We start from the raw sequence: 13,266 nt of genomic DNA on the forward strand, positions 1-13,266 counted from the left end.
TGCTCCAGCAACTTCTCCATGCGTCACAGCGCCCTGCGGCCCCGGTTCAAGTCACTACTCTGCCAGACCTGTCCGCTTCACTTTCAACATACAGTGGGGACGGCAGCATATCAGCGTCTCACTGGATTGAAGAGTTGGAGCGTACCCGAAACCTGGCTTCATGGGAACCGTCAACACTTCTCGCCGTCGTCCTGGGAAAACTTCGTGGAGCCGCATCTGATTGGAAATCCGTCATTGGCCGCCAATGCCCAACATGGGAGAGTTTCAGGCAGGCCTTGTCTTTCTAGAGCAGTTCAGTGACAAGGTCACGTTGCTGCAGTGGCAACAGGCAGTTACTTGTCGCATGCAATCGCATGAATAGAACCTTGTTAACTATTCTCTGGCGAAGTTCAAGCTAATATCTGGTTGCCCAGTCGCCCTTACCGACCGTCAGCGCATCAAGTATGCCCTTCAAGGCATGGCCGACGCAAATCTGGCTACCACCAGTGCTGCGCAACGTCCAGCCGCAGTCGCAGCTTATATGGAAATAGCTACTCAACTTGACCAGAAATTAAGCCATTTATCTCTTCGACTCACGCGCACAGAGAGTTCAGGTGCCAAGGTACCAATGCCCAGGCCACAAGCGCCACAACGCAGCACAGAGCGCATAAACTCCCAGTCTAGGTTGGACAGAATCGACCGGCCACAGCGCATTTCAGCTCTGCCGCAAGACCAACGAGATGCTCGCTACCACAATATCTCCACTAAGCACGGTGCCCCTGCCTACCGCCCTGGCCAGAACCTGGCGGACGCTGTGTGTTTTCAGTGCCGTCAAAAAGGACATCTTGCATCCAAGTGCCCATTAAAAATCCACTGCTTCAAAGTCTACCGTGTATCCTTCCGCAGCTCTTCACGGCAGCCCTTCTGAGACACTTGATGGATCACTGGTTATGTGTGCCCTTGTCAGTGCCATTATTGCCGGGATTGGTCAGGTCGACGAATTTCCTGACAGTGGATCTAAAGTAGCACTAATTTCACGCCCCCTAGTCAGCTCCTTGCTCCTCCTGCCCTGGACAAGAGCTCCCTTAGTTGTCGTCAGAGGGACATCAGTAACTCCTGCTGGTGCCGTCTGCTTGAAGATTTCTGTTGGGCCCATCACTGGTTTGGTTGAAGCAGCTGCCCTTGACAATAATCCCTTACCACTTATCTTGAGTGAAGTCTGGTTTTCTTCAAACCACGCACAGTTAGTATTTCAACCACCCATGCCTACTGAAATTCGCCATTCCCCAACAAACACAAGTGTGCTGTGTAGAGATGAGTCGCTTCGGAGCTAGCCGGATCTTCGGAGCCGCTCTTTTCAAAGAACGGGTGAGCCATTTGGCTCCGCAAAGTCAGAGCCGGATCCGCCGGAGCCGTCGGATCCGGAGCGGTCGGAGCCGGAGCGGTCGGAGTCATCAGAGCGGTCGGAGCCATCCGATCTTTCGAAGTGCTGGTTCTCTCATTCAGTGAACCTTTCCGTCACAGGCGGATACGACTTCCGCGTCATCTATTAGCGATGCAAGAAAGCAACCTCCTGTCCTTTCTCGCTGTCTTTTGAGCGGAGTGCGCCGTTCTTTTGGAGAGCGAGCGAGGTGGTTCTTTAGCATCTGTTCTATGGATGGAGATCCGCTAGATGGCTGGAAAGGGGGTTCTTTTGAAAAGCCGGTTCATTCTCGTTCAGTGAGCCTTGTCTATCTGAGCCGGGTGAGATTTTTCAAAACGCAAAGCGAAAAAGCAACTATACCGCCCTTCCTTGTCAGTGTCACAACCAAGCCATTGCCTTCGGATCTTCCCGCGGGTACCGCGGGCGCACTGCTGCTGCTGCCCGCACTTTTTTTTTTGTCTTGCAGTTTTGTGGTTTTGGTTCATGCCGACGAGTGGGGATCGGTACTCGTACTCGTCCGCTGTGTAAAGTGGTCCGCGGCAATCCCTTTGGCTCTGTATGCGTAATATGTGACCCCCGATGCCACTGAAGAGGGCAGTAAAGAAGCCTTAATTGGCAAAGAACGGCGCCGTCCATTGTCATGCTGCTGTTCGAACGATGTCTCACGACACTCGACGATCGTGCATTGTTCGCTGGTGCAACAACACCATTTGAAGACGAAGTCTTTCGTGTCTCAAAAGACAATCGAACGTGCAGTTTACTCGGCGCCAGGCCGACATGCCTTAATGATTACTCTTTTGGCAATAAAAGTTGTTTCTCTCTCTCTCTCTTTTGATGAAATAGCGCGTAGGACGAGGACGAATATAGAAGGGGACACATAGAGCACTGACTACAGCTATTATACATCTGATCGGGAGAAAATTGAAAGAAGTCAGTGGGAGGTAAGAAGAGGGAAATAATGGCCCTATGCCCGTCGGGCTCGTTGCACAACTGCCATTCGCGCCAAACACAAAGGTGCATCGCACCGACAGAAACACGACAGTTGCCGTTCTGCTATCCAATGCCTTACTGACGGCGCGCGAACAAGGTGAGGCGCCGAGAAGCCAGCGTGCCGAAGCACAGTGAAAAAAAAAGAGAGCGAGAGAGAAAATGCGAGCCAGCGTTTGTCCTCTAGGGATTTTTGTCGGTACGAATGTATCGGACTATTTAATAATTCTGGAGAAATAATAATACTATAAGAACGCGTAAAAAGAAAATCGGGCCTACGTGTCCGTCACGGCATTAAAGGCGAAATGTGTCACGTGAGGGCGAAAATTGATTTTACTTTTTATTACTATTAATAATATATATAAGAGATCCGGCGCCTCCTGAGCGACCCACTCACCTCTACAGATGTAAGTGAGCCAGTGAGCCGGTTCACTTAGTGAGCGGAGCCGCTCCGATCCGCTCACTAAAATGAACCGTCTTGCACATCTCTAGTGCTGTATTATGAACGACTGTTGCCTAGGATGTCAAATGCTGTTCTTCTCCAAGGATCAGCTTTTGACCACTGTGTGCCTGGCCACCACAGCTCAGCAGGTCTACAACGATTGCCTCTTCCCGGACCAGACCAGCCCTTGTGGGCAGAATTGTCTTGCCAAGAAGATGTTTCAATTGCGACCACCCCTCTGAAGGCAAGCAAGCTGCTTCCCCAACAGCTGAGGTTTGCATTGATCCATCCTTGCCCACCGCGCAGATTGGTAGCCACTTGCAAGTGCCTCAGAAACAAGAAATTACAAGCCTCCTGTCGAAACACGCTGAAGTATTCGCTCGTGGAGAGGATAACTTGGGTCTGTACGAAGGTGTGGAACATGCCATTGACCTTCTTCCTGATGCCGTGCTATACAGTCGCTCCCCTTACCGCTATTCTGCTGCAGACCGTCGTTTTCTAGAGGATCAAAACAAGCACACTTCTTCGCCAAGGCATCATTCTCCCAGCCTCAGGACCTTGGGCATTCCCTGCAGTGGTCGTTAGCAGAGGTACTAAGAAGCGCCTCTGTGTTAACTATGTGCCTCTAAACAAGATGACAGTGACTGTTGTTTAGCCCCTTCCACATGCGGATGACATCATGGATGATATTGCTGACTCGTTGTACTTTGCCTGCCTTGACCTCAAGTTTGCTTACTGGCAGATTCGTGTCCGTGAAGAAGACAGAGCAAAAACTGCTTTTATTACCCACCATGGCACTTTCATGTGGCCCGCATGCCATTTGGACTGAAGAGTGCACCTGCCACTTTCCAGCGTGCCATGCATCAAAATCGGCCACCCGAGTGCTTGAAAGAATACTCCCTCTCCCAGTGAGCGCCTCACGGCACATTTCGTTGCTTGACCAAAGGGACTTGGTCTAACTGAGAGGGGCCGGATGTGAGCAACTCATCACTGGCGCCACCTACCGCTTACAGCTCCACCGAGGCCAAGCGGTCAAGCCTAGTGTGGTGTATATGTGCAAGTGTCAGTCGAACGCATTCTTCGACGCGGAGACGTGAAGCTGAGTAGTGGGGCACCATGCCTCGTTAATAAAGTTTGTCCCCATTACCTGAGCCCTGTTCAATGCCAGACGCCTCGCCCAACTTCCGCCCAGCCTTTTCTAAGCCTTAAGTCCTCGTCCGTGCCCTCACAAAAGAAGTCATACTTAAAATGCGGCTTAAAAGCAAGCCCGCTGAGCTCTAAACCTTTGACACAGGCTGTACGATCGTCTTTTATTTCTTTTTTTAATGGTTGCGCTTCATTTATGAAATATTTGGTCTGCTCTCGTGAAACATGTGAGGCGAATGGGGTGCTCCTTGCGAGTCGTGTCGATCGAGCCATAGGCGCTTTTGTATTGCGCTTCCGACATATTTTTGTTATTGGCCACTTTGTGGAAACCTGTAAAAGCTTCTCAGCAAGGCATGTTTTCCAACAAAATAGCCTCGTTCCTCGATATTTTCTGGGTTCTAGAACTAAAAAGACAAGTGTCCCTTAGGGCATATTCACTAATGCGAGTCGATCGCGGACGTCGCACATTGGATATCTGTTGATTTGGTTGGTTTCAGAGCAGTCACAAAGCAGGGAGCGAATACAGAAAATCGGCAAAATAGTCACACGCGAGGAATGAGACGTCGGAGAATCCTCACCCTCTTCCTTTTCTTGGCGTGGTATTAAATCATTGTACTCTTTTATTACCTCTCCAAGCGGCCATCTTTGTCAACTGGCAACATTTCGTAGTTTACGGCGAGGGAGAAAATTGTCTCTTTTCGTTTCCACAAAAAAATGCGACATGTCTTAGAACGAGGTCATACAGTTGGAAAACAGGTTCGGAAACGCTTCCAAAGGAATCTGTAGTTTCACACGTGAGCCTCGTCTTTTAGCGCTTCGCCTGCTATAGTGGTTGCCCACGACACAATACTACTTAGTATTTCCGTTTTGCATCGGCGGAAGCGTTTCTGTATCGCCAAATAACCGCCAAGCGCAACTCTATGCAACTCTATCTATCGTGTACAGGAAGCTAGCAGGAGTGTCTGCTCCGGCGACGTCCGTGAGTTTCACATTTCGCCACCACGAGGGAAATGCGGCGCTGCCATCGCGCGGCGAAACTTTAGCTTGGGTTCCCTATAATCTGCCCAAAGTTCATGTACATAGAGCATTGTTCTAGTGTAGTAAACACCATGTAGAAGAAAAAATTAACAGCACTGCGCTTAAATCTGCTAAGACCAGAAATAGCGAAGGTCACTTTACAAGACTATTTTCACTAACTGTATCATCATTGTCATCCCTGCTATCGTCATCATCATAATCACTGTCGCTACTATCATCATTGCCGTTGTCACTGACTGCATCATCGTTGTCATGTCTGCTATTTTCCTCGCGCTAGACAAGGAGAATGACGATCGGCTTCTCACGAAGACGCTGTTCCAAGCGGTTGCGTTCCTCGATGTTCTCCGCACAAAGGCTTCAATCGACCTCTGGCTGAGGTATACTTCTCAGGCTACTATCAGCGGTAATGAATACCGTATTGTTTTGCCCTGTCTCCCAACTGGTAAGCTGGTCGCTGACTCCGTTTTCTTAGATGTGGGCCGCCGGGCACCCGTACCGGGCACAAGACTTCAGAGTCTCCCTTCGGAATGTTGTGGACCTCAAGGAAATTAGTTCAATTGGCCAATTTCAAATGTCCCACGTATGGATGGTCACCTGCAAATCGGCACAATCGAAAGAGAAACTGGTGGCTTGCGGTGATCTCGTCGTCAAAGGACGTCGCTGCGTCGTCGCGGACTCAGAACCAAAAGTGGTGAAATTGAAGTATCTGGGCCTTCCGGAGCGCTGGAAACCGCTTTCATACGTGAGGCACTACAGGCGTACGGGAAGGTGACTTCTATTTCAATGAAAAACTGGAAACTGGCGGAAATGGAAGATTTGAGAACGCTGAACCGGGATGTTGTGTCTCACACTGAAGGAGTCTGCGTTGGCGACGTCTCACATCTGCTTACTATTTGTGGAATACAGAGCCTTGTTTTAATACCAGGAAGACCTCCGCTATGCCTCTGATACAACCATGTTTGCCACATTCGTAGGCACTGCCGTACACCGCGCGGCAAATACTACCGGTGCTTCGGTCACACCGCAGAAGAGTGCGTCGTTACTTATGAGGATAAGCTGCGGCATCGTGCGCGGCTCCCCGACAACGCTCCAAGAGCATGTAATGGACGACACGGGAGTGCTTGACGCGGATTGTGTCCTTTCAGTCGCTATTGTGGGCACGACTTGCAGAGCTAGCACATCGGTTGTACCCCAGGGTAGCTCCAAGGAGAGTGAGGAGAAAGTGGAAGAACGTGAGACACCTCGAATCCGGCACACGGTGTGGAGCCAAGGCCGGCCTCGAGGGAGAGCGCACTTCGCTCTCCCTCGAGACCGGCCGTAGTGGAGCCTGCCACCTGCTCTAATTTCTAATCCCCCAAAGGTGCCGCTCCAGTTACTCCAGCCTCTTAGGTGAATGCTGAGGAACAGCTTGCAGGTCAGGCCTCTCAACCTCAACGGAAGCTGTCCCTCCTGTTGAAGAGCATTTTCATAAGCGCAGGGCGCAGTGCGCATCTGAACTCAAGTGATGGTTATCCGATGAGCGTGAAGCATCGTCGCCGCCGGCGCACATGGAAACACAAGGGGAAGTGCCAACGTTCGCGTTCCTGTAGTCATGGTGGAGGTCTGGAGGCGACGTCGTCGTCTCGGGACAGACAAATACAAGTCTAGTTAGCACTTGTGTGGTCACCATGGCGACCTCTGAGGAGCTGGTGTTTGCAACGCTAAATCTGCGAGGCCTTAGGTCTCAACAGAAGCTGGTGCAGCTTCACCGACTTTTCAGCAGCAGGCGGCTTGAATTTGTCACTATCCAGGAAACGAAGAGTGAGCAGGATACAGATAAGGCACTAGGGCCCTTTTTGTCTTAATACAATGGTATTGAGACGCATGCTGTTGGTTTGTCAGCAGGCTGCTTCTTATTTTTGCGAAAGGCTCTCTTTTTTTCTGTGTTATCTTACTATACCGACTCTAAAGAGCGGCTAATAAGCTGTGATTTTTTGCTCCACAGGAAACCATGGAGACTGATCAAATTTATGCGTCCAGTAGTTCAGCTGAGCGTGTCGATATGTATGAAGGCACCCCCCTAGACTGTGATAGGCACGTTGTGCTAATGGGAGACTTTCATTATGTATGTCACCTGAATGCTCGAGTGCAGAGACAGAAGTGGCGAAGTGTTGTTGTATGCTATAGTTGATGCAGGACTCATTGGTATACAGGGGCCTGATGTCATGCAACTACACTATTCCCCAATATCCAGCGTATTACTATGGTATTACAGACCGTTACTACGGCAATGCATGTACTTATTATCGGTTCCGCTAATATACTCCACCCCGACAAACAGGTACCGTTTGTAAACGTCATTCGGCTAAAATTGTGGCCATATGGGTATTGCTAGAAAGACGGGAGTGTTATCTGACGATTAGTTGGGTTCATGCGCGTACATTTACTAGTCTAAACGCACTCTAAATTTAAAAGACACCCTATATGCCAAGGTGCGCGGAAAAGGGGTATACAGGGAACGTTTCAGTCGGGAGACTATACTCATACGCATGCAGACGACCCAGTGGGGAACTACTCTAGACAGGGTGCTTTCAAACTTCGTCAATCGTGGTGGAAATCTGACGGTCGACAAAATTTGTTCCATCGCAAACTACTCAGTGACCACCGCACAGTGTCTGCATTATAGGTAAAAAGTTTGCTGTTGATGATGATGGTCAAGATGGTAAAGATGAAGAAGAAGATAGCGTTGAAAGTGATGATTGCACTGTTTGAAGACAATGGTACAATCATGTGTTTAAGACAATGTCAAGAAGATGAATAAAGAAATGTCAGATGTGCATAGAGTCATGGTACAAATCGTGTTTTAATCTCAAATGCTGTAATCATTAAAAAAAAAAAAAATCATGATCTAACACTTTTGCACTTCGATGTCTATCAGACGGTGGCGGCAATTGTTTCACATTTTGCTTCTTTTTCTTTCTTTTTTTACAGCGCGCGAGTTCAAGGCCAAAATGCGGCGCCAAATGAAACTGACAAATTTGAGCAGTAGAGCTAACACTAAAAAGAAACCACGAGGCATGCAAAGCGCACATCCGCTGAGTGCCGAAACCGAGACATACCAGAAAGGAAATACACGACCGCCTGTGGAGCAGCCGATAATAGGTTATTTGGCTTCCATCATTTGGGGCTCCTCCTTTACGCCGCCTTTGCATGCTAAAGATGCAATAGCAGTTTTGAAATAACAATTACTTCACAATTCAGACCCGTAAACTTAATGTTCATTTGTCAGCCTCCGAAATTCATTGACGTTACGGCACTCACACTTGCGAGCATTGGCTGTGGCGGCGACGCCTATATTTCGATTCTTGCTCCTCCCTACCATACAAGAGCTTTGTCTTCTGTAAGTGTGGCCCATTGGTGATCAGGAGCTGGTATTCCATTGACAAGCCACCTTCATTTTCTCCTCAGTGCCCCTTTAATGGGCATTATGTGGCCTCATAGTTGTTGTCCCGGCTGACCTGAACCGACCGATATACAAATTCCATGCGAAGCGCGCCGGTGATTCCAAGTAGCCTCCTTGTATAATTATAGACAATAGAATTCCGCACTGTTCTAGCTTTTTGTCTGCGCTTATAAATTTCTTAAAGTTAAATGAGCGTAAATGAGTTACTGCTAAGACTACGGAAGCAAATAAACAAGCACGTATTACAAAACCTTGGCAGGAGCTACAAGGTGAACACTACTGGGCACTGCACGCGGATTAAACGCCGGCAACGCGGTCGCAAGGCTGCAGCCGCCTATGTTACGCAAGAGCTACGAGCACCGTCGTTTACAAAAAAAAAAAAAAAAGTGAAAATAGAAATAAACCGAGCGGCTTACCGCCGCGCAATTTTCGTGCGAAGTATCGAGACGACTAAGGATATTTTTGTGATAAGGAGATTTGGGCGCACACTGCCAACTTCGTTCCCTTTCACAGAGCACGTAGCCTGAAGAATAAAGGCGAAACGCAAAAGGCGCCCGTGTGATGTGTGATGTCAGTGCGCGTTAGAAATATTCAGGCAGTCAAAGTAATACCGCAGCCCTCCATTACGGCGTCACTTCTTTCCCTACATCCTTCCCCCCTGCCTCACGTCTCATTACACCACAGGTGTAATAACCGTCATAATGTAGTATATATTTAACTTTAAACGTAAGGTCGACCGTCTGAACTTTGGCATTCGTAGTGTCTTGCTTCTGTAAGTGGGATTTGTTTTTTGTTATTGATGATTTTGACTTTAATTATTTGTCCTTGTATGAATATTTACTTGATTAAAAGGTTCAAAATTTCTTCTCGCTATTAGGTCCTCGATCGCCAAGGATTTGACTTGGGTGCCATTCTCTGAAAATGAACAAGTGCTTTCTTAGACATTGGTCGATGCAATGGAATGGCCGTGTATATGAAAGAAAAAACAATAGTGCAAGGATCCGGCGCCTCGTGCGCTAGTGCTCACCATGGCAACAGCCTGCTCTGCGCGCGAAAGCTCTGGCCGCCGCACGCGTCGTTCGATGGCGAAGGAGGAGGAGGAGATGCGAAGATTGCCGGTAAAGGTTACGTAGCCCGGGCGGAGAATATTTTCGGAGAAGCTGCTTTCTGTTGCGCCTGTTGCACTGCGCACTTTTGAAATTGAAATTGGGAAATCAAATATGCCGAAAATTGAAACTTACTTTCAAAGCACACTAACTACGCTGCGCCTACCCAGCAGCATAATGGTTTCTATTGCGTCCTGTAATATTAACATCCTGCAAACGAAGACACGGAACTAAATGTGCAGTGCGAAAAGAAAACTTTCTCGCGCTCTGATTTCCATGTCATGTCTAATTTGCGAAGTTCGCGAAAGATGTATAATGGAAACCAAGTCGTAGGAAAATAGCAACGTCTGATGTCAGCTTCACGCTCTGCCTACAAAAAACACTCCACCTACAGGTGCATATACCGGCAGAGATTAATTAACCTCAACTGTCTCTCGAGTTTCTGTTTAATCTTCTTGAATAGAGCGGCTATGAGAAAAATACTAAAGCCGCTCGCATTTGATTTTTTATTATTATTATTATTATTATTATTATTATTATTATTACTTGTCCCTCATATTCCACTTTTAATTACCGTGTCAGCGAAAGGGAATAACGGTCACATAGGCCGGATCAAGCGACCGCACGCCGGCAACCTCCACAGAAACGTCAACATCGAAATTCGTAAGCAGCGCAGCCGAGGGAGCAACCGGAGATCGATGGAGCTTTGCTGCTGTACCCCATCGAATCGTGCGGGCAGCAGTCGTGTCAAGTTCAAGTTTCAACCTGTTCGGAGCTATCTTTACGCCTTGCTCCTGGGAGAAACCAATCGATGACGCACGAGTCTGCCAGCGCTGCTCCTTCCCTGAATCCCTAAGCCCCAAGGAGAGGGAAAACTGCGTGGAAGTGACAGCGAAGAGGGAGCGGATAGAGAGCGAGTCAACCAGCCGAGCGGATTTGTCACCGCGTCGCTAGCGCCGCCACGTCGTGCGGCGGTCTGCGGAGGCAACAGTCTGGGCTGTCGCCCGCGGCTGATAAGCGAGGGCGCCGTTGAGGTTTCCAATGGCCACGCCGTGCCGTATTTCAAGGCGCATCGGCGGGGGAACGTTTCTGACGCTTCGCCGCCGTACAACTGGGCCGCAACTCGGCGACTGTCTGTCAACAGCCACTGACAACGCTTCGTAAGTGCCGTTCTCTACCTCGTCGGTTCGCGCCGACGTGCGCCCTCGCAGACAGCCGAGTGCACTGCTGCCGCCTCGCAGCAACGCGCGCGGAACAGTTGTCGTGCTCAGATGTCGCAGTGCCAGCAGCACGTTTTCTGACAGTTCGTGGACCTTCCTCAGATAAGTTCGTTTTGCGAGCAAGGGAAAGAAAATGCACGTGAAAGGTAATGATGTAAGGGAGCTTACTGTATGTTTTTATTTTGCAATTATCCTTTATTCACTTACTAGCAGGTAGTTAAGCGCACACGCAACATTGAAAGGGCGTGTTGAAGACGAGTTTTGTCGCATTTTATGCGCGCACTGTTACAGGTCTTCTCATAAAAACAAGGTGCGACCGCAGTCAGAAAGCAGTGCCCTTGTGATTTCCACTGGCGTGCCAAGTTTGCAGCAGACGACAGCCACCGCAGCTTGCAGCGCCCGAGCGTGCCAGCCGTACAGACGTTAAGCTGGCGAGAGAGAACGAGCGCCTGCGCAATGTAGAAAATCATCCGCCTTTTGGGTATTTGGTTATCGTTGAAAGCGATAAACCAGTGGTGAAGGGTTGAAATGTATCCGGTTTCCCGGAACGAGCCTGTCGCGCTAGCAGACGGCGCACTTGGCAGTTTGCTCCCTGTGGGGGCGCCGTTGTAGACAGCAAAGTGGGGGATCTTAAGGGGCACGGAGCTGCCTTAGGCATATGAAAACGCACGCGATATATTTAGAATCACCGTGCGCGGACCTCTGGTCTGTGCGCATTGCACACATCTGCGTTTTGCATTTTCGCTCTACTTTTTTTCCCCCCATGCTGAACTTAGTTTATTCCGTCAATGCCCTCAAACGCGCGGGGTGCGAATTTGAGCTCCACGTGCGCCCTTGCGGTATCGCGTTCGCAGAGCAACTGTCTACAGCAGATTTGCCCGCCACTTTCAGCGCGCCTGTAACGCGAAAATGCGTTGAATGTTTTGCCCGGCTAATTTTCCTTTCCTCACCTAGCTAAACCCCCTTTATGACGAAGAAACATCGAGGTAATGTTGACCAAGCAGGGTGTTTATTTTATTTTATTGTATTTTTTTTTTTTTTTTTGCGCTGGAGGGCGAGTAGGGCCGGGTTATGAAAAATGAAGACCCTAAAGCGCATGTAGCCTCCCTTCCCCCTCTCATGGCTGTCCCTCCCCACTTCCATACCACACCTCTGTAATATACCCAAGTTTCATTTTAACACCACCAGACTAAAGAAGACTGTGATTAAGGAGGGGTCAGCATGCTCTTGAGATTAAACGTCAAATAATTGCCAGGACCAGATTAAATACCCATTCTTCGACGTTATGCAGGGGCGCTAGCTCAGTTTCTCGTGTTTCAGGTGTCACTGCGATCCGCGACATTGCCACTAGCCTGGGAGTCTGCGCAAGTTTTACCGTTTTTCAAAAAAAGGCAGCGTTTTTTTCGAAATGTCAGAGTGCATAGTTGCTAACTACATCTCTGACTTTTTGAACAAACTTAACGTGTTATCATCATTTCAGCGCGGATTTAGAAAGAGATTTCCCACCCTCACTCAGCTTTTAATCTTCCTTGGAACCTGTAAAAGAAAAAAAAGAAAAAAGGTCTTTTTAGTTCACGTACGCCATCCATGGCAATCATCTTAGTGAAATCAATGAGTTCAAATATTTAGGAGTGACTGTAACAAATGATCTGGACTGGAAACACACACTGACCATATTTTCTTATCTGCAATCCGCAAACTTTGTTCACTACGTCATAAGCTTACAGGCGCGACTCATCCGGTTATACTGGCATATACTTCTCTGATCCATTCGAAACTAGAATATGTTTACATCATTTGGGGTCATTTTACTAAAAATAATAACGACACAAAAGAAAAAACTCAGCGCAGATGTAGTCCGATTTATTATAAAGTACGGTCGGACAAATTCCATACCTGCTCTTATGGTTTCCAACAACATTCATAAGTTCGAATCAAGACGCAAGTTCTTGCGCCTAAAGTTTTTGTGTCTGTTATTTAACTGTAAACTTGTTTCCAACCTCAATCCATATTTAAAGTCGCTCAATGCATGACAGACCCGAACGTTCTTATTCTTTTTTTTTTTAATACCTTACTTCGCAAGGACAAATTCCATACACTACTGCTTTTCCCTCAGACACAGATTGAATCAGTCCGCCCATTAACTGCTTTCAGCCTTTAAGCATGATAGAAGCACGTATCCTGAACAGTGTGCAACAGCCATATCATGTTTTGCTTTTCTTATTTTACTTATGCTTGCACTTTCACTGATTGAATTCCTTGCACCCTTTTACAAGTTTCCTAGTGTAGTTGTATAAGTTCTGCGGGCTCCATATTTCCCTTCTAAAGTAATGAATTTTACGTTTTGTGGTCATCATCATCATCAGCCTGACTATACCCACTGCAGGGCGAAGGCCTCTCCCATATTCCTCCAATTAACCTGGTCCTGTCCTAGCTGCATCCACTTGACCCCTGCGAATTTTTTAACCTCATCCGCCCACCTA

At 48.3% G+C, this 13,266-nt stretch overlaps 1 protein-coding gene across 3 annotated transcripts in view; it reads left to right on the plus strand.

The window, feature by feature from the left end:
• Positions 1–10,569: 10,569 nt before the first annotated feature.
• Atx-1 (Ataxin 1) overlaps positions 10,570–13,266 on the plus strand; it is a 111,615-nt gene continuing 108,918 nt past the window's right edge. For 2 of the 3 annotated variants that reach the window (XM_084589846.1, XM_084589847.1), the window contains exon 1: positions 10,570–10,723. Coding sequence is in view for 1 of the 3 variants with exons in the window: in XM_084589845.1 (XP_084445971.1) it covers positions 10,917–10,929 (13 nt within the window). In the remaining 2 variants the exon portion in view is untranslated. Of the gene's footprint in view, positions 10,724–10,901; positions 10,930–13,266 lie in introns of those variants that run through there. The other variant, XM_084589845.1, reaches the window with a different exon arrangement.

Source organism: Amblyomma maculatum, chromosome 1 (genome assembly GCF_055883805.1).
Source record: "Amblyomma maculatum isolate TAMU_Amacu chromosome 1, ASM5588380v1, whole genome shotgun sequence".
Classification (NCBI taxonomy): Eukaryota; Metazoa; Arthropoda; class Arachnida; order Ixodida; family Ixodidae; genus Amblyomma; species Amblyomma maculatum.